This window comes from Neopsephotus bourkii, unplaced genomic scaffold (assembly GCF_033783945.1).
Source record: "Neopsephotus bourkii isolate Nb327-2 ecotype Australia unplaced genomic scaffold, CSIRO-AGI_Nbou_v1 NB_855, whole genome shotgun sequence".
Taxonomy (NCBI): domain Eukaryota; kingdom Metazoa; phylum Chordata; class Aves; order Psittaciformes; family Psittacidae; genus Neopsephotus; species Neopsephotus bourkii.
The window spans coordinates 2,708,728-2,736,685 of NW_026901351.1; the positions used below are offsets into that span (position 1 = coordinate 2,708,728).

Consider the following 27,958-nt stretch of genomic DNA (forward strand, 5'->3'; position numbering starts at 1 on the left):
AAATTGCTGTAGATGATATTTTAGTAGTTTTGAACAGTGTAAGTATTTTTACTGAAAGAAAAGTAAGGGCAAAAAATGCTTCTTATTCCAGAAACAGTGGGGTTTGTCACAGATTAATGTATAAATGAAGGCGATTATGAAATGCCCCTTTGGGGAATGTTGACATGGAATCATTTATTTGGAAAATTCATGGCAGCTTGAACTGCAACTTTAATTTCATCAGAAAGAAAAGTCTGTTATGTTCCAAGTTCTGTTCCATACTTAAAGGAGCATCTCAATGGTATATTTGATGCATCTGGTTAGGAAATTACTTTGAATACAATGTACATAACTGAAACTAAAAGAAGGATTAAGTTCTGGTTTCAGACTTTTCCAAAAGTTTGGAAACGCTTCATTTGTACTGATCTTTAAGTTGCATAAGTTTTTGTAGGTTTTGAGTGCTCATTAGCTAAACTAAGACACTAGTGAAAGTAGGATTTAACTGATTTACATCGCCTTTATTAACGCTGGTATTATACAAAATAATTATAACCATTAAAAAATGCTTACTCCTAGATAACTTCTGATGTCATATGGATATGATATTTATGCTTGAGTAAAAGTTAATATTAACTACATTTGTCTTAGCTGTAATTAGAAGGATTACTTATTACAAACATTGGCAAGACAAGCGTCTGCTTACTCTGCAGCAAATTTGGGAATACTAGCTTGTCATTTAGTATTGATTACATTATTTAAGTAGCTGAGCAAAGCAGCACTTTACAAACAGGTGCTCTTTGATTTGCAAATTTATGAAAATCTGGCAGCAGCTTTCAGCCTACTGCATTGTTGGGTTTTAAGGTTTAAAGTTTAAGGGTGATTTGACTATGCTTTCATTTCAAAGATTTAGTTAGAACTTCTGTCTCATGAAAGCAAATTGAGTTATTGTTATAAAAAAACAGTGTGGTTCTCTATCTGTAAAATGTGTTCACAACATAGCTGTCTGGCCTGAAGTTCAAAGAAACTCTCCTGTTAAAATTGTTTGCAAGGAAATGTTATGGACCTGACTTCGGGTATGTGCTTAGTTGTCTCCTGAGTTCTTCTGCAGGAGCTGAAATCACTATATCAACAGATTTTCAAAATGACAAAGTATAGTTTACCATTTCTGCATACTTATAATACCTCTCTTGCATATAGGTGGTTCCATAATCCATGGCTTAAAAATGCTTTCAAAATGAAAGCACTATTTTAAGCGATACTGGCTTCACAGAAGAAAGAAACCAAAGAATTTCTCACTCTGCTTGTTCCTGCCTTTGCATTACAGTTTGCTGCACCCTTAGTCTGATCATTTGGGGATTAACTCTGTGAATGAGAAAATTAATTTGGGGACTTGTACCCCAGTATTTAGTGTAAACAACCTAGTCTTCTGGGAAACCTCATCTGTGTTGGAAATCCTGACTAACAGGACTTATGCAAGGAGCTTTTATGCAGATATAGAATCCTCCCAAACAATTTGAGGCTGAGAATAGGGTACTGGTATAATATATTCAAAGCTACCATTAAAGCTGTAAGTTGCTAAACAACCATGACGCATTGAGCCTGACCAGATGGTTAGGCAAAAAGCATTATGCAAGTGCATGCTTGGGAGGAGGAATTATTTACTAGAAAACTTATGGAATTTCTCAGTTCCACTTATCATACACCTCTCTAGACTTTTTCACTAGGCAAGTGGAAAATGTCTCTGCCCCTGGCAGGAAGGTTGGAACTAGATGATCTTTAAGGTCCCTTCCAACCGCAGCCATTTTATGATTCTACAAAAGCATTTCTTTAGCCTTCTCTGAAGGATCAGTGTAGCACTTCTAAAACAATTTGGACATTTTTATTTTTTTTTGTGGGGGGAGGAGGCTTGAAAATTTTGCATGTGTGAAGTCACAACAGTGAGCTCTTAAGTGCAGTTTCCAGGATTTCTGACTGCATCAAGAATGGTATTTTGTGTTCTGCTGTGAGATTGCTTAATAGTGAAATAGTATTGCATAAACCAATAGTGAAATATAGAATTGGTAATTTGTAAAGCTGCTGCATGTTTTTGTCCGTTTCATCTGAAGCAGAGTTTAACTGCATGCTAGTTTTGTTAAAAAATATTTACAGTTCTTAATTATTAGTGGCTTCAGTATACTAAAGAACAATTTTTTTGTTGTCCTTAAGTATCAACATTGTGATAATAACATGTGACTTACTCCCTCTGTACCGTGTAATAGAGCCTCTCTGGAATAAATAAATATATTTAGCATCAAAGTCTAAAAGAGACTACAGAAACAGGTACTGCATAACCTCTGTGTGCTGTAATCTGGGTAGATCATAGAATCGTAGAATAGTTAGGGTTGGAAAGGACCTTAAAATCATCTAGTTCCAACCCCCCTGCCATGAGCAGGGACGCCTCGCACTAAATCATGTTATCATCTATGTAAAATGGTTTACATACCTAAATTATTTATTCAAAGCAGCTGTAAAGAAAGCTTGATCTGTTTCAGGTGGAAAATATATGTGAATCAATTCTGAAAAATTTGACTGTACCTAACATAAACACACATTCAGTTTTGGTCCTATTTTAACAGTTTATCATATATCCACATACTAAGTTCAGAAAGAGTTTTTCATTCTATAAGCCATAGGATGTTTTATGCTTCTTTGGAATGCAGGATTGTGTTATTCATGCAGAGTATCTTTTTCAGCCCCTAAATGCTCAGTAAGATAACATCTAGTTACATTTTTTAAGACTAGTATATATTTCAGGTAAGTATTACTACAGAGCCTAGGCTTTATTTAGCTTGAGAGCAATTGGTATCAAACACAGTTTATGTGAAATAATTATATTAAAGTTTTGAGATAGCAGGTATATTTCAGAAAACACTGACCTGTTTTTCATGAACATGGCCATATAATGTATGATTTTGCACTCCAGGGAGGAGTCTGACCACTTAGACTGTGAATGAAGGCTAGTATGCATTCACCTTTAAAGTTACAAATTAGAAACAGCAGCAGTAAAGCCAGTGTGTGATCAAGATGATCTGCTAGAGTCTAGTCTGTTTAGTCTAACACCTTTATGAAGTTTAATTTCATTCTGGTTTTGCAGCACCCATTTAGAGTCCCAGAGAAGCAACTCTGGCTTTGCATGAGTAAGTCATGTGAATCTAGTTTATAATTCTTGGAGGCTTCTCACTTGTCCAGTTATTTTCAAACTACCTGTTAAATAGGTTTGTCTCAGTTTGACACAAAACTGTTCTGCCATTTCCCCTATAACTTCACCTTGCTGTAAGACAATCTGTCCCTTTTGCATAAGCTGGGAACACTAGGGAGAACCAGACCATGTGTAGGTACTTCCAATACAGTCTTCTACTGTTTCTTCAGAACTTGGAAGCCCTCAAAAGTTGTACAATTATTTAATATGCTAAATGCCTGAAAAGGGTAGGATACCTCTCACTCTTCGTCCACAAAGATAGCATTACACAAAGCCTGCAAGTATGCTCTTCAGTTGCTGTTGTTGCCTTCCCACAGCTATGTAAGAAAATTATGTAAGAGAGGGTAGTTCTGGAAGAAGATTCTGAGAGAAATTCCTGAAAGGGAGGGAGTTGGTGTTAATGGTAAAGAGCTACCTGTCAAACAATGTGAAACGCAGAAGTTAACTATCCTTTTTTTAGAACAGAAAAAAGCAGAAATTTGCCTCATTTGCCATAAGTCAAATGGAGAAGATGGTGAAGGTGAAGAATGTCAATGATAATCCAATTAGGAAGGGTGAGCAGGGCAATCCTGAAATCTTTCCAAGGAAGAAGCTTGACACAAATGAAAACCACTTTAAAATTAAAATCTGAGTTATGGGATAAAGAAAACCTGTGTCTGCTTAGTTGGGGATAGCACAGGTAAAGACAAAAACAAGAAAATAAAGTAGAAGGATTCAGGAAATATTTTGATTAGTGCAATACCAGGACAAATCTAGATATTGAGCAAAAGTCAGAAAAATTGCTTTTAGGCCTATAAGAAAGAAGAAAGAGGTAATATAATAGAGGGATGTTAAAAGTGTGTTGTGTATCAGTGGAGAGAGAGAGAGAACATCTTTAGTTGAATAATCTAACATCTAGTCCTAATTTATGAGTCTGCTGGTTTTTCTAATAAATTAATATTTGTTTGTCTAATAGGGAAGATTGTAAATAATAGTCTAATGCAAAAATTTAAATTTCAAATTGAAAACATAATGAATGAAAACAGTGACCTTTTTCATTTAAGAGAAAAATATTCTTTCAGAGTGTAAATCAATGAGAGATGTTTCAGTGGTTTGCATACTTCTTATAAAAATAAATATCTGCTATGGAAACAAATGAATAACATAAATATGTATTAAAATTATAACACTGTGTTGCCAAGGCTTTCACTAACAAGTTACGGGGAGTTGCTAAGGAGAAGTCAGGTGAACATTTATTATTTGATCCCTATCAAGCAAATGAGCATATAAAATGGGTGGTACAAAATTTGGCATGAGCCCCAGTGAAGATTTCAAAGGACAGCTCAAACTGTTGCATTTCAGGCATAGCTTCATAAAGTTAAGAAGTTAGGTGTGTTCAGCCTGTTGTATGATTAGTTACGAAAGATTTCCAAATGATGATTCAGAACAGAAACTTGTCTGCATGCCTTTTGGAAAAATCATTCTGAAGAGCTTTGTTCTTACTTTTGAGCATGTTGGGAGATCATCCTGCCAGTTTTGGCATGTAAATTAAAGGCCTAAATTTAGCCCCTGTGAGTACTACTATAATGCCAACAACCGGAGCTCAAAATGAAAATACCCAGAGGGATTGTTTTTTGTTTAGGTGGTTTGGGTTTTTTATTAGGACAGTATTTGAAAAACATATATCAGTTGAGTTTAATTTTTCAGGACACAGCACAAGCAATTATTCCTTATCCCAAGTATGCATATATATTAAGATTTGAGTGTGCTGACAGTAATTAGTATTTCACCAAAAAAAACCCAAAACTTAGTAATTGGTTTTGTGTTGACAATTTCTCACTTTTCTCTCCTCAGAATTGCAAGAGTGCTGGGCATGAAAATCAAGGCATTCATTGCAAGCTAGCCAGGTTCTTAATGTAAACTTTTACTGTGCGTTTCCTAAGAACAACTAAAGCAACAGCACATTACATTGCATTGCAGTGCTTTTATTGACTTTCAGTCTGAGCTGTGTCCTTGAGTGTGTTACGCTCAAACTCATTGTGCAAGATAATCTGGGACAATTTCAACGTAGTTCTCCATCAGCAGTTATCAGAAATGCTACTAAAGGTTTACCACAGAGGTCTTTTTAATATACAAGATATTTAATACACTGTCTATATGGCTATGTTGGCTAATTGCCATGTGATCACTTTTCTTCTCTTTTTAGTGACCACATAACCACTCAGCATAGATGTAGAAGAACCCTTCTCTAGTTACGGTAAATTTAGGGTGACCAAATATAAAGAAAGGAAGATGTGCTCAGTAAAACTGTGTATCCTCAGCAGAGCTCATCTTACAGGGTACACGTCCTGTGCATTGTATTGAGTGATGGGGCATAGCTTCTTTTAGTCAAAGAATCATAGAATGGTTAGGGTTGGAAAGGGCCTTAAGGTCATCTAGTTCCAGCCCCCCTACCATAGGCAGGGACACCTCATACTAAACCATATCACCCAAGGCTACATCCAACGTGGTCTTGAACACTGCCAGGGATGGAGCATTCACAACCTCCCTTGGCAAACTATTCCAGTGCCTCACCACCCTCACAGGAAAGAATTCCCTCCTTATATCCAATCTAAACTTCCCATGTTTAAGTTTTAACCCATTACCCCTTGCCCTATCACTACAGTCCCTAATGAATGGTCCCTCCCCAGCATCCCTATAGGCCCCCTTCAGATACTGGAAGGCTGCTATGAGGTCTCCACACAGCCTTCTCCAGGCTGAACAGCCCCAATTTTCTCAGCCTGTCTTCATATGGGAGGTGCTCCAGTCCCCTGATCATCCCCGTGGAACTCCTCTGGACTTGTTCCAACAGTTCCATGTCCTTTTTATGTTGAGGACACCAGAACTGCACACAGTACTCCAAGTATTTGGAGGTCTCACGAGAGCAGAGGTGCAGGATCACCTCCTTTGACCTGCTTGTCACGCTCCTTTTGATGCAGCCCATGATACGGTTGGCTTTCTGGGCTGCAAGCACACACTGAAGCTGGCTCATGTTCATTTTCGCATCAACCAGCACCCCCAGGTCCTTCTCCGCAGGGCTGCTCTCAATCTCTTCTCTGCCCAACCTGTAGCTGTGCCTGGGATTGCTCCGACCCAGGTGTGGGACCTTGCACTTGGCATGGTTAAACTTCATGAGGTTGGCATCAGCCCACCTCACAAGTGTGTCAAGGTCCCTCTGGATGGCATTCCTTCCCTCCAGCGTATCAGCCGAACCACAGAGCTTGGTGTCATGGGCAATCTTACTGAGGGCGCACTCAATTCCACTGTCCATGTCAACAACAAAGGTGTTGAACAAGACTGCTCCCAACATCGATTCCTGAGGGACACCACTCGTTACTGGTCTCCAGCTGGACATTGAGCTATTGACCACCACTCTTTCTGTGCCAGTTCTTTATCCACTGAGTGGTCCATCCATCAAATTGATGTCTCTCCAATTTAGAGACAAGGGTGTCTTGTGGGACAGTGTCAAGCGCTTTGCACAAGTCCACGTAGATGACATCAACTGCTTTACCGCTGTCCATCAGTTCCGTAGCCCCATCATAGAAGGCCACCAAATTGGTCAGGCAGGATTTCCCCTTGGTGAAGCCATGCTGGCTGTCACCAAGCACCTTGTTGTTTTTCATGTGCCTTTCCATGCCTTCCAGGAGAATCTGCTCCAAGATTTTGCCAGGCACAGAGGTGAGACTAACGGGTCTGTAATTCTCCGGGTCTGGTCTGGTAATAACTAACAGTCTTATCTTGCAGTCTTCTTTGGTCGTCCTTGAATTTTGTTAGTGATTTAAAAATAGAAGTATGTAGGAATTTAGCAGCAGTTTCTAAACACAAAAGTAATGCCTCAAAGGAAGTCCATGACGTACTGGTACAAAGGCTTGTGTTACAGGACTGGTTCCTGAAGTGGTCCCTACATTTGGGATGGGACATGTTGTCATCCTATATGAATGTATCTTTTCCTGCAAAATGGGTTTTCCTTTGTGTCTGTGTGAAACATTTCTAATACCAAATTATATATACATAGTGTCAGAAACTTGAGAGATTTGAGTTGAAGTAAAAAGTGTGAGGAAGTATGTCTAAAGGCCTGGTCTAAATATTTTGTTAAAATTTCCAGATATATGATCCTCTGGTCTTTTGCCTATCATTTATAAATACTGTAGTTATTGAAAGTTTCATCCTGGTTTTAGAGATATTATCTATTTAAATGAGTATTTAAAATATGAACTGTCACTTGACTTAGTAATACATGTGCAGCTGAAATGTATTTAAACATGACCGTCAGAGGGCTGGCTGTCAAGAGTATCACTGACAAAATGAATACCATTATCTTGACAGTTTCTGTGTTTTTCTTGGAAAACCAGGAACACAAGTTTCTCAGATTATTTTTTTTCTCAGATTTTTCTTATGTGAATTATCATTATCTTTCAGTAAAGCTGCATCAAAAAGAGCTTGAAATCTCTTCTTGCTCTGACCTTCTCAAGCTATCACCTTTCTCAGCTATACCATCTTAAAATATCAGTAGAAACTAAGATAACTATAGTAACTAGTGTTACACCAAACCCTAATATATTAATGATTTTTTGGTTTGTTTTTTTTTTGGAAGGTCTCAAAGACAATGCTTGTAATTTAATCATAAATACTTGGAAGTGAAATATGAAATGATAGTTTGATCCAAACAAGGCAGGACCTGAAGTTTCTTGATTACCTTTTTCTAGACTTGGGCATTGAATGGTTCAGTACTAGTCATATCATTTGTTTATTTGAGACGCTTGATTGTTATAGCATGGGAAATATTAAAACATGTATCTATGGCTTTTGTTTTTTGTATGTGAAAAAATTGGAATGCATAATCATAAGTATGTTTGTTTATCTAGGAATACTATTTTGAGTCTTAAGCGAGTACAGCAAACTTTTCTTGATCTATTTTCAATTATATTTTTGTATGTCTGTACTATCCCACATTAATAACTGATGTGAGCTAACTGGTAGTTCAGGTTAGATTTGCATTCTGATCCAAAGATCACAGGTTGCTGAATTATCCTTTAAGCTTCCTAACCTTGTAGATCCATTAAGCCTTAATTAAAGAAGCATCTTAGAAAAAAATAATCAGACCATTTATACCCAAAGAAGATGCACAGTGGTCATTTGTTTGTTCACCAGCATAAAAATTATTATTTAATGGAAATTTTAATCACATCAAGCTTATAGTTAGACATATATTAAATGCATTAATCTTTCTATAAGGTTATTCACAATGTATAAGGTTACTCCTCTGAAAAGACTGCTTCAGATTGCTTTCCGGTAATGCTAATACCCGTTAAAAAGATGAATATATATGTGTGTAAGTCAATCATAAGGTATTAAAAAGGTGTAGCAACTTAAGCCTCTTTTCTTCTTGGCAGGTCACTTTGAGAAATGTTCTAGTTCAATTAAAATATTTTTTCCATTTCCTAGGAGTAGATTCAGATATGCTCTGTCTGTTCTCTATCTTCACTGTCAGGATTTAAAACAAACCTGAGTGAGATGTAAGAAGGATAGTCCAACTACTTCAGACTCTGAACAGGTTCAAAATAAGGGTTTATATATGTGTATATGTCTACATGTTCATCATGCATATTTCCAGGTTGAATATTTGGAGATACAGAGGTACATTTTTTAAAAGTCTGTTCACAATTTTGTAGAATTTAAAGAGGGGTAAACGGCGTTTTGTGTTCTTTAGACACCCATTCCTTCGTCTGTACTTTCAAAATGCTGCAGTAGTGAGTGGAAACCATCTAAGCTAGAGAGGCATGCAAAAGGGAACAAGGTGTGGGTTTTTTTTTCTCAGATTAGATTGTTGATACTATAAAATGAAAGTTCAAAGAAACTGTCATTGTCCAGGGTATTGTCATACATCGCATATGACATGTAAATGACTAAAAATATTGCATGTCTTTAAAAAGAAATATTTCAGAGTGGTAGCATACAACTCAAATATTCATATAACATTCTCAGACACACAAACTTGTTTAATTAGTTACATAGTTCTGCTTTAAATGCTCTTTATTCAGCATTACTTTGCACATCGGCATTGCTTTTGTGGCAAAAGTGTTCCTGAAAAAAAACTCTCCATTTTTGGATGCCTTCGTGAAAAGTATTACAATGTTTTACGTATAAAATGAGCTTTGTGACTAAACCAGTGGTGTAGTGAAAGGTACTAGTTTCATATTACAGTGATCCTGAAAGACTTCCCTCCTTCTTTCACCTTGCAACAAGCCTGACAGCATTGTGTCTCCTCAGATCGTTATTAATCATAAGGGTCTTGCAAATTTAAGGCATGTTTATGTATGCTTATGGTGCATTACTTTTAAAAATGGAAAATACCTAGATTCAGGTATTGCACTGCTGGAAAATTGTATTTCAGGCTAGGATACATATCAGTTTATTAATAAAAATTAATAAATAATGCCCACAGGTAGTATTAATTATAAACCAGTATCAGGTTGTCAGATGATCTTTCTAAAGAAACCTGTTCACTTGTTATCTTGCTAGGTAATACCATGAAACATGTGTGGTGACTCTTTGGTTTTCTGTTCTACATAATTTTTATTATAGAAGACAAAAATAATTTCTCATACTTACTGGCTACCCACAATATCAGGTACCAGGAATGATCAGCATTATGCAAACAGTTTTCGACTTACCGTGGGATATTGCTCCGTTTCTTAGAATAGTTAATTAGGTGATTGTAATATCGTTTGTGACCAAAAAAAGAAGTTAATTCTCCATTGATTCATCGTATGCTCTAAACAGGTCAGGCTAGATCCCTCATTTTGAAACGGATGAATGAAGTCTGCTAAAATGAATCCTATTTCAAATGTAGCTGAAACAGCTCACGGTGAAGAATGCTCTGTTCTCATCCAGAAATACAAAACTTTTCATGGTTGTTCTTCAGGGTTCGGGGATTCCATCTAGTGATTCCTGCGGTTCTTAGATAGAACTTGCATTCCTTACCACTCAAGTTCCTGTTACTTTGAAGTCTTCCAGTTGTTATTTATTCATACTATTCTGTATGCTACTATCTTAACAGTGAGATTACAGACATTTGAAAACCAGAAAAGTCAGTGACTTTTTATTTTTTTCTCTTTTTTTCCCTTTTTTTCCCCTAAAGCAAAAGATTTTTTTGCTAACATGCAGTGAACTTCTCCTGTAGCATGGAGTCATGGTTGGGAAGAGGTCCTCTGGCTAAGGAATCTAAGGGCTGTCGGATTTAATTAACGGTTCAAGAGGGCAGTTGTGCAGTATAAACTGAGGAAAGCTTTAGCAGCTTCCCTGCTTTCAAGCTTGTGTGTGTAGTTACGGCTCTGGTTTACAGTCTCCATTAGTAAAAATAGCCTTTCAACAGTTTTTTTTAATTAAATTGTTCTGATGTGTGCCTTTCTTGTGTCATGCATGTCAAAATTAGCTTTGTGTATTACTTTTTTTGGAGGTTTGGAGTCAGAAAATGTTCAGGCAGGAGAAAATTTTGATCAAATCAATTTTGCATGGAAACAACTGCCTGTTTGCCATCTGCAGTGGGCATTGATCCCTAGCTTGTTTGTGCCTTGCATTTGTTATGCATGAGTAAGCACATTAGCCTTTTCATTTCATTCATTAGACAGTTCTTGATTAGTGTTTCCTAGTGTCTGTCAAATATGTTACTACTCCTTTATTCATTTTATCTTGGGTCTGTCTTTTCTTCAGTATATAGAAAATGAACAGTTAACTACAACAGTAGTCCTTTCATTTCTTTTTCATATAGAACTGGCTAACAAATATACTTTTCTCATGTTGGCACATCTAATGTGGGATAAAGTATGAATGATGGGTCTTTCTAAAGTTAACAGAGTTATTATTTTAGTTCATCTGGCAGGCTTTGTTTAGAAGAGTGATGTCTCAGGGTTTACTGTCAGCTTTATTTCATCCGTCTCCAAGAGCTGTGGGATCACCTGGATACTTGTGGATATTTGCCTTATACAATTGCACATAAAAATAAATCTAAAGTAATGATGAGTGCAGTTTGAGAATGTAGCACTGAAAGTTTCAGAAGATGGTTTGAGTGACAGGACAGAGCAATAAGGCATTTTGTGACTAACACCATTCCATTCTACTAGGAATTTTTGCTGTCATTTCCTTGTAGAACAGTAAAATGTTAAATGACAATTCCATTCTTAATCAAAAAATACTATGATGTGCATAAAGTAACAAACTATGTCCATCTTTAGAAGACTATATAACAAGAGCATGAATAAAAGTGAATATCTCAAGGGAGAAATACATTTAATGATGTCAGTAATGGATTTTATTTGAAATTTTGCCTGAAAATTTTGTAGTCGAGTGTATAAAAAATGTTTGGGTTTATGGGTTTTGGGTTGGGTTTTTTGTTCATGATCTTAATCTTATTTAAATTTTATCAATTGGTCTGAACAATTTTATCTTTAACAAGGTATTAAAGTTCATACATTTATTTTTTTCAAAGTACCCATGACTTAGTAAGCCAGACATAAGGCTGAACCATTCTGTTATCCAGAGCGCACCCTACATAAGATTCTAGTAAATAAAAGCTGTTTGGATGTAAAGTTTTGCAGCCATGTTTGGTATTAGTGGCTACCTGTATATCTGCACTGAGTACTTGCTTGCTTATTGAGATTTATATAACATTGATTTAAATAAAGATGATGATAAACAAAATCTTTTAGACATGTTTAGCAGTAGCAGCAATAGAAAATTTAAGTATTTGAAGTGTTTAATTTGTTGCTAGATACAGATTTCATACTGAAATACTCAAATTCTTGGGTTTTGTACTTTCATGATCTTTTCAGTTGATAAATAATGTATTTTTTCAAATACGTGGTAGTTGGCTACAGCAATATAATTATTTTTAGTTTCTCAAACTCTTTGCCTGAAAAGTGAAATTCATCTAAACTTCATAGTAACTGAAGTAACTTTTCTTATAAATATATATATATTCATATAAATGCAGCATTTTAAAGACATAATTATAAAAGCATGATCCAAATGGATTACTCTGTGTTTGCTATCACAAGACTTCAGAGTTGGTAGGTTTCATATCCTCACACCTCATTTAATACATACATTAAAAGATGAAGAAACTTTTTATGTTCTTAATTCCTAGTTTGTAAATTGTTAATGATTCTTATGTGAAATAAATATTACATGATTTGGAATGAGCAAAACATTATTTTCATAACTGCAAAGGAGATACTAAAATGCTTTGAAGATTGATTCTAGCACATCAGTTCCAAATGCTCTACTTTCAGCAACACCCCACCACAGTGGTTTGATTTTCTTTAAGATGTTATACACATACAAGTATTTCATGCAGCTATTTCATCTCACATACACATTATTTAAATGTAGTATTATCATAATTTACTAAATTTTTAAATAGCTTGATAATATGTATTTAATTTAATTAAATGGGGCATCTCCTGACATTTATTTCAATTTTCTACCAATTTTTCTACAATTCATTCCAGTTTTCTAGAGAAAGCTGTTGAATAGCCATATGCAAATATCAAGCTATATGCATGTAGAGTAACTTCGCTGCATCACTCATCTGTACTAAAGAAACAGATTTCATAGACTTTAGTAAGCACTCCTACAAGAAAAAAACGTGTGAATGGTCTTATTGTAAACCTTCACCAGATTTGAATGGTACAGATGCTGAAGAACCTTTCAGTAAACTGAAACTATCATGCCTGATTGGTAAAAAGGAATAATGGAGACTGTAACAAGGGTGATAAATGATTAAGCTCAGATATATCCCATTCTTCGTACAGTGTACCTTTAAGCCTTCTTGGTAAAAGTATTGTTTTTCTTGAAAATGACATTTCACAGAACACTTTACAAACCATATGTCTTGTTCACAGTTTTGGACTTCTATTTTGTGATTTGCTGTCACAATAGATTTATGGTTTTCTTTTTCCTATTAGGATGCTTCAATTGCTCACAGATTCCATATCATGAGAGAAAAACATCCAGAGAAGTTCAACAGTAGGTAAGAATCTAAAAATATCTACATATGAAAAGATCTTTTCCATGTTACTAAGGTATGTTCTGTGAGAGGTTAAATTTTGCACATGCTTTAAAATACTGATTCTTATTATAAAAAAAAAAGAAAATTGGTGACTTTTGTATTAAGTATATGCTCCCAGACTGCTTGTAGGGTAACTGTTTTATATCTGGTATTTCAACTGAAATGAATAGCATTATAAATAAACTGTTCTCACATGTTAAATGCTTGACTTGTAAGACTAGCATGGACAAGATGATGCATTGTGGTATCTGAGGATCCCTGAATTGACACTTTGCCATTAGGCACTGAAGAGCACTTATTAGACAACTGCAGATGGTGATCCTTATGTTTCATTCCCACACGCACACTAGTACATTGACAGGAGGCTCTTCCATATATACTCTTAGTAAGGGCAAGTGAATGCCATTTTACACATAAATGCTTTTATCATTAAATAACTTTGAATATGTAAAATAAGTCAGGAATTAGACTTTGCGTCTGTTCCTTGTGTTGCTTTTTGAATTTGCAGTATTATCTCAGAGCTTTTCTGGAGATTAAAAATGTATTACAACATGTACTGTAAATTCACCTTCTTTCAATGTCTGGTTTGTTGAGTAGATAATATTCATAATGCAATGCTTGTGTGTCTTTTCTTATTTAGGTAATTTAGCACGTAAGTTGTGATAGGTAAAAGTAACATTTCAGAAACTTTAATTAACTTTTAAAGGCACCTGAGGGGGAAAATTAAGATACATAGTTATTAGGAATAAACAGAATATCTGGAAATAATTATTAACACAAATGATTTTGTCATTGTGAGCTTACCTGTAGACTGTCTTTAGTTTTCCGTGGGAGTGACATGGAAAGTCTTGTGTAGATGCAAATCTTCGTAGACTTTAGGATGATAAAATGCGCTGTTTGTGTTGTCTTCTTAGAGCTGTACAAAATTATGTTTGAATGTTACCTAATTTCTTACTGTTTTCATGTTGAAGTACACATTTTACATTTAATAGTCAGTTATTTTTTTCCCTGAAATACTCAAATCTGTTTAGAATCTGTGCAATGACAGACTGTGAACCCAAGTGTATGTTTCTTTTCAAGTTCCACAGTAAACATTTATTTTCTGTGAACTCTACCTACCTCCGATGCTTCTCATTCTGAAAGAATTACATTATGTAAAAAATCAAACCTGATCTGTGCACCCCAATGTATAATACTCGTTCAGCAGGACTAGAAGTATTGGACATTTAGCAAATACGGATCGTCTAGGCCATGAAGATGAAGCTAGTTTATCAGTGGTCTTTCTGCATATTTTCAACAGTTGGCAATTATAATTTATAAAAAGCTCAGCTAATAACATGAGTTTCAGATCAGATTTCATGTCACAATAAATCATATGCCATTAATAACATCTGCTAGCAGATTCACCTTGAAATTCATCTATATTTTAAGGAATCTGATGTTTCTAACATTATCTTAAGGAAATTAATTGCAAAAATATATAGTTCCAGTCCCTACGTGCTTTGGTACTGTGATATTGAAAGAACTTGAAAAAAGCAATGATTCTCTGGGTATTGAAAGACTATTCAGAAAGATTATGCCTTTCTAAAAGGAATGTAAGGACTTGAGCAAAATACTGCAATAGGGACTGATGTTTTAAAATGTTTCTTATTTGTGTAGTGATAAAAAAATATGCATTTCTATTTTTGTTGAATAGAATTTTCCAGATGATGTTAGTTCACAAATAGTTTGTTCCACTAGCAGTTATTTGCATGTGGCAACACTCCATAATAATGTTGCAGCAGCATTTTCCTACTGTGTGTGAAAATAAAACTCTTCTGGATGTCTGCTGAACTGCAAGACTTAATTCACCAGAGTCTGGAATTTTTGTGCAATCTAGATGATTTAGGATCAGCAAGTCCAACTCAAGTCAGATTCATAGGGCGCTTCATAGTTTATAGCACTTACTAGTTTGAAAATCCTATATTACTCATTTAAAAATCCCATATTGTCACATGCGAGTATCTCTGGTGATGAATAAAAGAAGAAATCTTTTGTGGTTTTATGTTAGTTTTCTCTTTCATGACTTTTCAAGGTTTTGAGCTGCTGTAGCTGTCATGCAGTTTTCTATAGCAGGTCCTTGCACTGAGGTTCTACTCTGAAAATGAACATATGAAAGTTTCCTCGCTGAAGTGAATCTTTATACTGTGTGCAGAGGTCTTTTGAAACACAAGGGTATTGACTTTGTTTCAGTGAAGCAAGTTAGGTTAAGGTTGGGGTTGGAGAATCTTTTGCTTTAGATCCTGGTAATGATCCTCAAATTCTTAAGGGTATTCCTCAACACTTGTCCCAAGTTTCACATGTAAATAGAGCATACCAATAGGGAAACTCCTGACATGGTGTGCTCGTGTGTGAAAGAATAATCTATCTGTACTTGTTTACCTTCTCAAAATGAAGAACATGTCACAAGGCTTAGAAGGACTTTCATGATTACTAGCCAACATTGCTGATTGCTTTGGGAGCAGGTGACTTAAGAGCTCTGACACGTTTTGAAACTGCTGTATTTATAGATTTTGGACACAAAGACTTAGTGCAACAAAGATAGTAAAATATAAATAAATTAAGGTATGGATTTCTAAACAGTCTAGAGATACTTAGACATTTAGATATTTGGAAAATCTAAGTTTGTGTAAATACTCATAAATTAAAAATCCACATTATCTGTTGTTTCCTAAATCTTCAAATGACTTACCAGCCACCTTGTGACATTTCTTTTCAGTGAAGCATCTGTTTTTTTTCAATTTCTTATTAAACTGAAATCAAGTCCCTTTTCAAAAGGTTCTTCTGTATTCAGAAGCTTAGGTTTCACTGAGAAACATTAAATACATGCCTTAATCATTTGAAAACTGCAGTACAGAATTGCTCAATACTGTTTCCCACATAAGGCTCAACATAAATGTCTAGCAGTGATATTAAAATATTCTTTACTTGTTCCCAAAAATGGATCTGCAGGAGAACAATTTTTATACTGGTGATGGTCAAATAGAAAAAAATGTACGTGAGAGCACAGTAGCATCCCCACCTCTCCCTAAAGAATGAATGCTAATATGCCATTTTAAGTAATCGCATTTTATGATCAAAGGTGGAAGCAAGGACAGGTGGCCTGGAAAGATTATAGGGATGTTGTCTACTAAGCTAGGGACCAGGTTAGGAAGGCTAAGGCCCAGTTAGAATTAAACTTGGCTAGGGATGTTAAAGATAACAGGAAGGGATTCTATAGGTACATTGCAAATAAAAGACAGACTAGGGACAACGTGGACCCTCTCCAGAGGCTATCAGGAGAACTGGCTACCCTGGATTTGGAGAAGGCTGAGGTTCTGAATGACTTCTTTGCCTCAGTCTTAACTGGCAAATGTTCTGACCGCACCACCCAAGTCTTGGAAGGCAGACACAGGGACTGTGAGAATGAAGACCTTGAGCCCACTGTAGGAGAGGAACTGGTCTGAGACCATTTTAAAAACCTGAACCTACACAAGTCCACGGGAGCTGATGAAATCCATCCACAGGTCCTGAAGGAGCTGGCAAATGAAGTTGCTAAGCCACTGTCCATCATGGCAGTCAGGTAAAGTTCCCGACGACTGGAAAAAGGGAAATATAATCCCCATTTTCAAGAAGGGGAAAATGGGTGACCCACAGAATTACCGACCAGTCAGTCTCACCTCTGTGCCTGGGAAAATCTTGGAGCACATTCTCCTGGAAGACATTCTAAGGCACATGAAAAACAACAAGGTGTTTGGTGACAGCCAGCTACGGAACTGATGGGCAGGGGTAGAGCAGTTGATGTCATCTACCTGGATTTGTATAAAGCGCTCAGCACTGTCCCACAAGACATCCTTGTCTCTAAATTAGAGACATCAATTTGATAGGTGGACCACTCAGTGGATAAAGACTGGCTGGATGGCCGCACACAAAGAGTAGTGGTCAATGGCTCAGTGTCTGGCTGGAGACCAGTAACAAGTGGTGTCCCTCAGGGATCGGTATTGGGATCGGTCTTGTTCAACATCTTCGTCGCTGACATGGACAGTGGGATTGAGTGCACCCTCAGCAAGTTTGCCCATGACAAGCTGTGTGGTTCGGCTGATACGCTGGAGGGAAGGAATGCCATCCAGAGGGACCTTGACACACTTGTGAGGTGGGCTGATGCCAACCTCATGAAGTTTAACCATGCCAAGTGCAAGGTCCTACACCTGGGTCGGAGCAATCCCAGGCACAGCTACAGGTTGGGCAGAGAAGAGATTCAGAGCTTCTCTGCGGAGAAGGACTTGGGGGTGTTGGCTGATAAGAGAATGAACATGAGCTGGCTTCAGTGTGTGCTCGTGGCCCAGAAAGCCAACCATATCCTGGGCTGCATCAAAAGGAGCGTGACCAGCAGGTCGAAGGAGGTGATCCTGCCCCTTTACTCTGCTCTCGTGAGACCTCCAAATACTTGGAGTACTGTGTGCCGTTCTGGTGTCCTCAACATAAAAGGACGTGGAACTGTTGGAACAAGTCCAGAGGAGGGCCACGAGGATGATCAGGGGACTGGAGCACCTCCCGTATGAAGACAGGCTGAGAAAGTTGGGGCTGTTGAGCCTGGAGAAGAGAAGGCTGCATGGAGACCTCATAGCAGCCTTCCAGTATCTGAAGGGGGCCTATAGTGATGCTGGGGAGGGACTCTTCATTAGGGACTGTAGTGACAGGACAAGGGGTAATGGGTTAAATCTTAAACAGGGGAAGTTTAGATTGGATATAAGGAGGAAATTCTTTCCTGTTAGGGTGGTGAGGCACTGGAATGAGTTGCCCAGAGAAGCTGTGAATGCTCCATCCCTGGCAGTGTTCAAGGCCAGGATGGACGTGGCCTTGTATGACATGTTTTAGTGTGAGGTGTCCCTGCCCATTGCAGGGGGTTGGAACTCGCTGATCTTAAGGTCCTTTCCAACCCTAAGTATTCTACGATTCTATGATTCTGTGATCATTAGCACCTATTATCAGAAACCAGTACTGAGATTTCATTAAGATTTAAATCTGTTCATAAAACTCAGAATCTCAGCTGTCACATTACCTACTGTATGCGTCTGAAGTGCTGAGGACCCTGTGTTGAGAAAGCAGAGTTCACTTTCCAGCTTCTCCTACTTAAGAGTAGGGTCAGATTTTCTGATTTCACTGTGGAAGGGCTAACTTAACCCTAGAGGGAAGAAAACTTGCAAAAGACAACATTTCAAGTAATAGTATCATTAAACTAGGATATACTGTTGAAATAACGATTCAGTTAGACCAAAATGCCCTGCAGGGAGATCTGTGTAAACAGCATAGATTTGATACTGGGAATAACAGATGTATGAGTTATGTGACTGGAATATACACAGGGAAACAAAGAATATGTTCAAGAAAAAATAATTCAAGTTGATATTAGCTATTCTAAAATAATATTCAGTTCAATTAGGCATGGTAATTTGACTCTCTGGCAACCTGTAACATTAAACTATTTCTTAGTAAACTAAAGTAGGATTTATAAATTGCATTTAGAGTCTGAAGTACATCATCTCTGAGATTTTCAAACATCAGTCTATTTTCTTATTCTATGAAGAAAAAATCCTAAAGCAAAAAAAGTTCCTCTTCCTAATAAGTTGATTTGCAGCATGTTCCTGACCATATACTTTTGAGATTCCGTCTCACCTTGCTTAATTATGCTTTTATTTTGTGCCAATACCTGTGCATTTAGTCTCTAAGGAAATTTTTAAGTGAGAGAAAGTACCAATTTACTTTGTGCAAGTGATCTCCAGATGAGTAAGTGTTCTTATAGTGAATATGAGTGAAGAAAGTTACGCTTTTGTTTTGACCTACATGTTATGTGACACTGGTTTTATCTCTGAAGGCCACAGAAAAAAAAAAAAAAGGGACAAATGGCAAGTAAATGAATCTTTAGCATGTGTCTCAGATTGAGTACTGCATTATACAGTGTAGATACAGTATCACAACTTAACTGACCTAAAAAAAAAAAATAATAAAGAAGTCCTGTCATGCAGTCACTGTTGCTGTACCCAAAAGCTTTATCCTAAAAATTTTCTAACCCTGTCTGACAGCAAACAAACCACAACACAGGTGTTCTACTTGAATATCGGAGACTACCCAAATCCCTTGCTGGTTTGTTTTTTGGGTTTTTTTTGTAATGCATAAGGCAGCCTCAGTTTAAAAGCAGAATCATTTGTCATGGGATGAATGAAATGCTCCATTCTCAGATGTGCTAAGCCTTTCTTTTCAAGTTGGATTATTTTGGCTTTGAATTAAAAAGTCAGAATGTTTAATTTTGAATAGAAAAAACCTATTTTGATATTTTCATTAGTCTTCCAGTTTTTCAGGTTAAGTGATAGAGCCTGTTAGGTTGAATCACAACTGCGTATTTTCAGTGAATATACTAAACATCAACACAAAAGACATTTCAGTCTCTTTCCTTCAACCTTCTTGGTTGTGACTGAGCTGAAAACACTTAAAAGGAAGACACTGGCCTCACAGAGAAACCAGATAGCAGACATCTGTTACCTGTCCCATTGAACACACAGGTTTCTTTTCATAAAAGGATAAGACTCCAGGGAGCAATACCTCTGAACTCAGGCAGTGTTACTGCAACTGTAGTCATCAGAAGAAGCAACACAAGGCAGAAATATTTATGGTAGAGTGTGAAATATTTTCACAAGTGCAAGAGATGGCTTATAGTTAAGCAACCTCTTCTGTCTAACTCTTGGTTATAACACTTACAGACAGAAAGAAAAATAAAGCAGCATGTTCTTTTGTCAGACTTAAAACCTATAGTAGCTCATCTTCAAACCTGTAGTAGCTCATGCTTGAGTTTACTGGGCTGGAACAAAAGAAGGTAGTTGGAGTGTAATACTGATTCAGCCTACCTATGTCTGTTGTCTACAGTGCAAAATGACTGCAGTCTGCATCTGCAGTATCTGCACCTTTCTCTCATACAAAATTTCATATTTTTATCGTTTTTCTAGAAAGTGCTAATGAGCTAAAGCCTTCTGCTTGACAGACTTCTTACTCTTGTAAGCATTATTCTTACAGGAATAGTGGCTCTCTGGGAGGCTGTATGGTTGGGGAACCTTGGGTTCAAACCTCCAGAGGGCTAGAGGAAATGTGCTGTGTAATATATATAAATAGGTGTCCCTAAGTCCTGAGCATCCCCTGTGGTTTTGAAGTACATCTCTGAAAGTAGTGTGCTGTGTCAAAGAGGAGCAGTGAATTTATGTTTGTATTCTTAGGATCCTCAGCTGTCAAATTCACTACTGCAGGACTGAAATGGGGTATGGTTTTGTACTGTTCTAATGGTAAGGGTTATCTGTTTATTGGGCACTTCTATTGGAGGGGGCTGTTATTAAACACCTGCCATTCTGGCCTTTAAAAAAAGAAAAAAAGTAAACCAAATAGCTGAAATACGTACTATTAATGTCGGGAAGGTAGGGGAATATTTTTCCTTTAAGGAATATTATGTGTTTTAAAGATATGTAACAGTACACAGTTGTTAAAGAAACAGTGGCTTTAGAAATTATCAGTTAAAACGTGTGGCAGTGTTAAATGGTGAAAATCAGTTCATTATCTAGGAGAAAGCATTGTTTAACATGGTGCACAATTATATGGAGGGATTGGCCCAGCATGCATTGTGCAAGAAACAAACTGTTGATTCACACCAGGTATATCCATATTCTATAGCCCAAGGTCAAGAAAATCTAATTTGTCTTCAACTAGTGTCAGGCTGGTATAGGATTTTATTGTAGATGATGTTTCATTACTCAGAGTAGGACATTGAACCTTTTCTATGGATTGAAATGTCTATTGGATGTTCTATACATTATTTAATTAATTAAAGCTACTGCCTTTTATTACAGCATGTTAAAGGCAAACATGTCTATGTAGGAATAAAATCTGGGCCTCTTCCACTGTTTAGTCACACCTTTTGAAATAATAATATACAGAAAAAGGTTTCTGACTACTTTTAATTTCTTTTTTTATAATACTTTTAATTTTAATTAATTAGTAAATTCAGATGTGAATATAACAGATACGAGAAACACTGTAATAAAACTACAAAACTACAGCTTGCTATTTATTGCTTGCTGATAAAGCATAGTCAAGTATTTCTATACACATGAGTAAGGTTATTTTCCCTGATTTTTATGAGCACACACTAAATAAAATCCATTGTAATGCAACAATATTATATTAAATACTGCTTGCTTTTTTGGAGGGGGAGTTATTATCAGACCTAATGAATGCTAACAATGCAAATTTGCAGCTGATTTGCAGACTTCATTATGGATCAGTTAATCTTCAAATCTCTGAAGAAAATAGCAAATCTTAACATAAGTTTCATGTAGAGATATTTATATTTACAACAGATGCTGGGCTTTATAAACAGTTAAGCATCAGCCATTTCTAATATACATCCAAAACCAACAAAGCCTTCTTTCAAAATCCAGTCAAGGTTGCTAAGTGGCCACAGCACACTTACATATATTATTGACAATATCCAGGCCATTAAAAGCAATGAAATGAATTGTTAAGGAATAAATTTTACACTTCCTATTTAATAAACATAAACACATTAGTCTTTAGTACAAAGAAATTAAAATTTAATCACAGCATGAAAACCTTTATACTGTGGATGCTTTATGGGGTGTTTTTTTTAATCCTTTAATTCCAGTAATTAAGCCCCTATTTTTAGAGAATGTTGTTATCCAGGCATATACTAGAGTACCCACAGATAATGAGAAGAGCCCAAATGTTCCTTCAGTAAAGCGCAGATTGACATGATACATAGCATGTGCTTTTACCTCCCTTGTTCTTTAAAGAATCCTGGATTTGCTTCATATCCACAGTCTTACAACTAATATACCCTAGGCTTCCAACTCTACACTCTGAAATTGCAAATTAGTTTGTGTCATATTAGAGAGACTTAGGTAAGTGATGGGGGTGCATGGCATAACCAATCCTCCTAACCTTATTTTAGTGCCCAATTAGTACTAGTTTTCAAAATTCGTTTTTGAATAGAGTTCCTGAAAAGTAATCCTTTCGACCAATATGCCAGCCCCTGATTAAATAACCTATAGTTCTTATCTTTGCTAATTGTATGACTGAAGTGATTTTAAGTACTTAATGTATCTAATAAAGAGCCTCTGTCACCACCTCCATCACTTCAGATAACATTTTCTATTTTACTCTTTCTTTTGTTTGAATGTAGTTTGCCTGGCTCATGTCTATGAATTCTCATGTAAATAACCAGACTACTTTCTGATTTGATTTCAAGTCTCTTTATTTTTATTGCAACGGGTTACATAGCCCTTTCTAAGAAATGTGCTAAGCTAGAAATATTTCCAGACTTCCGGTGTATAGTAAGGTAGAATTTGCGTATCTTACAAAATAAGGTAAAACCTGTGGATATCCCTAAGGTAAAGTTCTTACTGACATCTGATGTGTATCTTCATTTTATTAACATAGGATATATTATTTCAAACCAAATATTCTGAAAATACTGATCTTTTAATAACATGGAACAATTCATGTAATGCATCGTTATGAAAATTGAATGATAGATGCAGTTTTGGTAGTACCTATTGTTATAACTGCATTGTTGCTAACATTGACATCAGAATAATTTTGGGGTTTAGTTTCATCTGCAAAATAAGAGCTGCTGCTTTTTATTTGAACTGATAAGAACAGAATTGCATTTTATTTTTGTTTTTCTTTTTTGCATTAAATACCAAAATATGGATTTTTCAGTATCTTTGTCTATGTATGTGTATGTGTTTGAAATCACTATATATTTATATAACTAGACTACCAGCAAAAAGTATAAAACAAAATCATTGCCAGAGAAATATATTGGCTGACTTGGTGATTTAAAGGGAATGCTGTTGCTTATTGTGACATTACTACTATAGAAGCGAAGTTTAGCTTAAAGATCAAAGGAATTTAAGGGGATATTGCCTGTATTTCTCTCATGACACTTCATAGTCTGCCTAACAGGAGATCTGATGTGTTTTGGGAATCCTGTTTCGGTCACTTACGTCTTCTGAGACTAAATCTCATAATTTCTTATGTTCTTGCTGTTCCTAAGACAGGCTTCCTCATATTAGGATGTTGCCATGTACTAGCATCGCACTGAAAGAATACCACTCTGTCTTCTCTTGTAACTATATTGCTAAATGGTTGGTAACTATTGAGCTACATCCGCTGCTGAAGCAGAAGATTAATGGATGTTCATTTGCTGTCTCACCAGGGTTTGGGGTGCTAGTGTATGGCTTTCAACTTTTTCATTTGTCAGACAGAGAAATTGTGGGAATTCAAGAAATGTTAACCTGCTCCAACAAAAATTATTCATGCTTATTTAGGAGTCTACTCTGTACTTCAGGAAAACTCTGTGTATGTTACCTGTCTTTGTTGGGTGCTTTCTGATGTTCAGCTCTGGTTTGAGTAAAAGGATTCAGATCAACAAGGTATGTGGCAGATTTTAGGCTAAAGGATCAGAATACCCCCTTTTTCCAGCTCAAACGTCTCAGGAGGACTCTCTGAGGAAACTGTCAAGACAAGATACAAGATGGACAAAGAAACATGTGAGGAACAATATAATTTTGGTATTGTTTCTCAAAGCTTTACTCAATAGGAGTTACAGAACTCCATTAATTTACTGATCAGTGATTGTGAGGGTGAGCAGTATGCTTGTGATATGTTTGTATGTCATGGCGCAAAATAGGTCACAATAGAAAAAGCAGAAAATTACTGGACATAAAAACTGTTACCTAGGAAGCGGAATTTATTACGCTTGGAAAGTTTTCAAATTATATCTGGTTTCAATCCCTGGAAGTGTGCTTAGATATGCCAACAGTTAATTTTGTTCCTTAGGTTAAAAAATAATTTAGTATTTTAACATCATATTGAATTTACATTAAATTGTTTTCCTGATGTGCCTAACATTCAGGGCCAGGATATCATTTGAATCTGTGTGACACAGGAGATGTGGTAGAAGCTGCCTAGGATTTTGATTTAGTAGACAGAGGAAGATGCTGTCTGTTATATTTGCCTTTTTTTTTTTGTTGTTGTTGTTCAAATTAGACTTAGGGAACAGCTGCAAATAATATGGTTTCCTGGTTCTTGAGAACCTTTCAGTTATGCTGTTTTTAATAGAGATTTGTCCATATGAGGAACAGCAAGGTCTGTTAACCTTTCTTGCAGCAGGCTATTTCTGAGCCAATTATGAAGATGTCTAAAGGCATTGAATGCTCTTTGGAACAGTAACCTGTGATTTGGGACTATAATGCCCAACTGAAGAACTTTCTCTGTGGTTAGAATATTTGTGCTCACAACATATTAAAAACAAGGGCAGCATTGATTTTTTTATGAGCTAAAATACTTCTTGGATATTTTTCTTTTAGTTATGATGATATATTAATAACTATAGTAGCAGCAGAAGTAGCAGAAGAATCTGAAGTGATTTTTATTTTGATAGTAAAGCCTTGAAAGCTGTGTTAAGCTGTCAATCTAGTTCTTTATCAAGATTTTGTTGATGTTCAAAGAAAGAAAAAAAGTGTGTTAATCAAAGAAATATGTTCTTCTTGCTGGTATGAGGCAGATGACAACTCTGAAGAAAATCTTCAATATGTTTAGCTGCTTTGATTTCATAGAGAATTACAGTGTAAATATTCTGTGAAAGTGATTTGGGAACATAAATTTAATTGATATATTGTTGTGGACTTTTAAAAATTAAACCTGAGTGGATTGACCTAACTAAAGAGGGCTTGTGCTTCAAAAAACGCTTGCAGTAGCAAAGCTGCACAGCAGCCATGCCACTGCAGCCACAGGACTTTTATATTCTGTCTTCATAGTGAGGGCCCTCAGCCAGGAAGGAAATTGGGGTTCAATTCCCTCTTCAGACAAGGAGCACTCAGATGCGCTGTCTTACTTGGAAAGTGGTTTTATCACTAAATAAAAAAAAACACAGCAGCTGCAAATACAAATGCTACAGTTCATAACTATGGCAGAAAAGCATAAAACAAGTAAGCAGGAGGGAATTTGGCTATCTTACCAAGTTGCCAGGGTGTTAACCCTGTGGGAAGGTATTTTTTATTACTGAAAGTCTGTTGAAAGACTTAAGTTTTTAATTATGTTGTTTAAATCACTAACAGTCTTTATCTATTACTTTATTCACATGAATAAAATAAGTATCATGGAAAAGGGGCACACCTGTTACAAATGTGGTGGTTTATGTGTAGTATACTAGTGTCTGCATACCAGAATGAGAGATTCTCGGCTGCTCTTGTTAAATCTAGAATAAGAAAACACAGATACTAATCTAAAGTATTTGCAACCAGGCATATTTCATCAGTGCACACAGTAGTCTTCCTTCTGTCTACCATCGTTCCTTTGACATCGTCTGTAATGCCCAAAAGACAACTAAAATTATAGAGTAAGGTTATATAGGCATGACACAGAATAGTCTTTGTTGGAGAGACAGTCAGACACAGCAAGCACTGCCAAAGAGAGAACTACTTAGAGAAAGAAGATGCCTCTCAGGGCTACTCTGAATCTTCTCTAACTGTCAGCTTCTCCAAATTATTCATGGACAGTCACAGGTGAGCTGTGTGATGAAATTCTGACCTTTAGAGTAGATTTAGGCTTCCACAAGCACAAGGCCATGCCACTATGGCTGTCTTAGTTGTACTTCCAGAACTGTCCCAGCATTAGCTCTTCACTCATGGAAGTGTGCTCCATTACAAAGTGGCAGTGTGGCTGAAATATGGGATAAAATATATGCAGTGGTTGGGTACACTGGATCACAAGCTAGTAGTCACTAATCACATTATACCAGCTTCTTGATATTTGTCAAATGTTTTTTAACTGTCAGAAGTGAAAGAAGTCCTTGAGATTAAATTTTAACCTATAAATTTGTTCTTGCTGTCACACACATTCATCTTTTGCCTCCATTTTCCTTCCTCAGCATCTTAAGACTTCTCTTGGGTTTTTTTCTGCTTTTGACACCTTTATTTCCTTGCCTTTCTTGACTTTTTGTTCTTTCACCTTATAAAATAATAAAGGATACAGATTTCAACAAAACTGTACTCTTGGTTAAGAAGGATTTCAATTTTTATTATAAAGCTAAATTAAGAACTGCTTAATGCTCATGGTTTAGTGTTTTAATAAAAAGGGAAATAGAGAAGCTGGCAGCAAGAGGGAAGTGCTTTTCAGCCATGTCTCTTACTTGTAGTCTTAAGTGTTGATTAGTTTGGTCTATATTTTTTTCCGAATTCTTTATTATATAATGTCTATATTTTTTTTATAACACCTCTCTGTAAAATATGTACACTTCTACCAGAATGCTCTTGGACAATGTAAAGTTAATGAAATCCTAAGTATGCCCATTTAGTGCCCTGAACTGGTAGTAGTCTAAAACCTGTAGCCTGAAAGAGGATGTATTCAGTTACTGTGCCAGGATTTTGGTGTACATTCATGAAGTCTGAGAGCGCTTCTAGGGATACCATGTTTCTTTGAATCATATAGAAATGGAAGGCCAATGCATCGTGTAAAAAATGGAAAGTGACATTAAGGTTGAGAGAAGAGTTCCTTCCTCACTAAAGTCTGTTCAGAAGTATAATGCAAAGTAACAGTGCCACTGCTACTGTGTCCAAAATGCTGTTCAATTTTTTTAGAATTAATCACCTTTATGCTTTTTAGGAGTGCTCTGAAATACCTAACAATGAATATTATCCTTTGTTCTTCAAGAGTTTAGATACAGGAATAAGCCCAAACCTGTTGGGGAAAAAAAATATTTTGATTACTGGATACATCTTACCCATAAGCTGCAGCAGGTAAACATTTGTATGTATCACGTAATACCTAAGAAAATCAGTATCTTTATAGTTCTTTCAGCTATGAAATTCTGGATTGCCTATGAGGGCAAAGTATCCTTTTTGGAAGGAGGGAAAAATGCGTAGCTAGTAAAGCTTCCTTGGAACAATAGTGCTGGGCAGGAAATAGTTTCTCTGATGTGAAAATATTTTTCCTATTTGAAGAGAAAGTTAATGTAGATTAAAAAAAAAAAAAAATCAGAGCCTGCCGCAGATGTAGAAATGGAGGTTTGCCTCTTCCACAGTTGCTGCTATCCTAAGAGCTTGCTTGAAATGAGAAGGCCCCAGCTTTACCACCCTGATAAAGACTCACCTTTTCCTTCTGTGCTGCTTAAGTAAAGTTGCATTAGGAGAGAAAGCGTGGAGTTTTGTTTGTTTGTTTGTTAAGTCTGCAGTGTCAAAAGTTTATTTATATGAGGTAGAGCATCTGGACAGGTTGAAACTAGTGGATCCATCTAAGAGACTTTATTCTGCTGTCCTGCTGCCAGGGTGAAAACTCCAGCAAGCAACATTGAAAACTGGCTAGAATTGCAAAGATAAGAGCACTTGATGATTAGGGCAACTAAGATGATTAAGGGAGTGGAGCATCTCCCTTATGAGGAAAGCCTGAGGGAGCTGGGTCTCTATAGTTTGGAGAAGAGGAGATTAAGGGGTGACCTTATTAGTGTATATAAATATATAAAGGGGGAGTGTCACGAGGATGGAGCCAGGCTCTTCTCAGTGGCAAACAATGAA

General features: G+C 36.5%; 1 protein-coding gene across 15 annotated transcripts in view; it reads left to right on the forward strand.

Moving 5' to 3' along the window:
* The window catches only part of DGKB (diacylglycerol kinase beta), a 476,877-nt gene that overhangs the window by 315,120 nt on the left and 133,799 nt on the right, over positions 1–27,958 (forward strand). For all 15 annotated transcript variants that reach the window (XM_061356469.1, XM_061356463.1, XM_061356472.1 and 12 more), the window contains one exon: positions 13,201–13,265. In XM_061356469.1, coding sequence (XP_061212453.1) covers positions 13,201–13,265 — 65 coding nt within the window. The remainder of the gene's footprint in view (positions 1–13,200; positions 13,266–27,958) is intronic.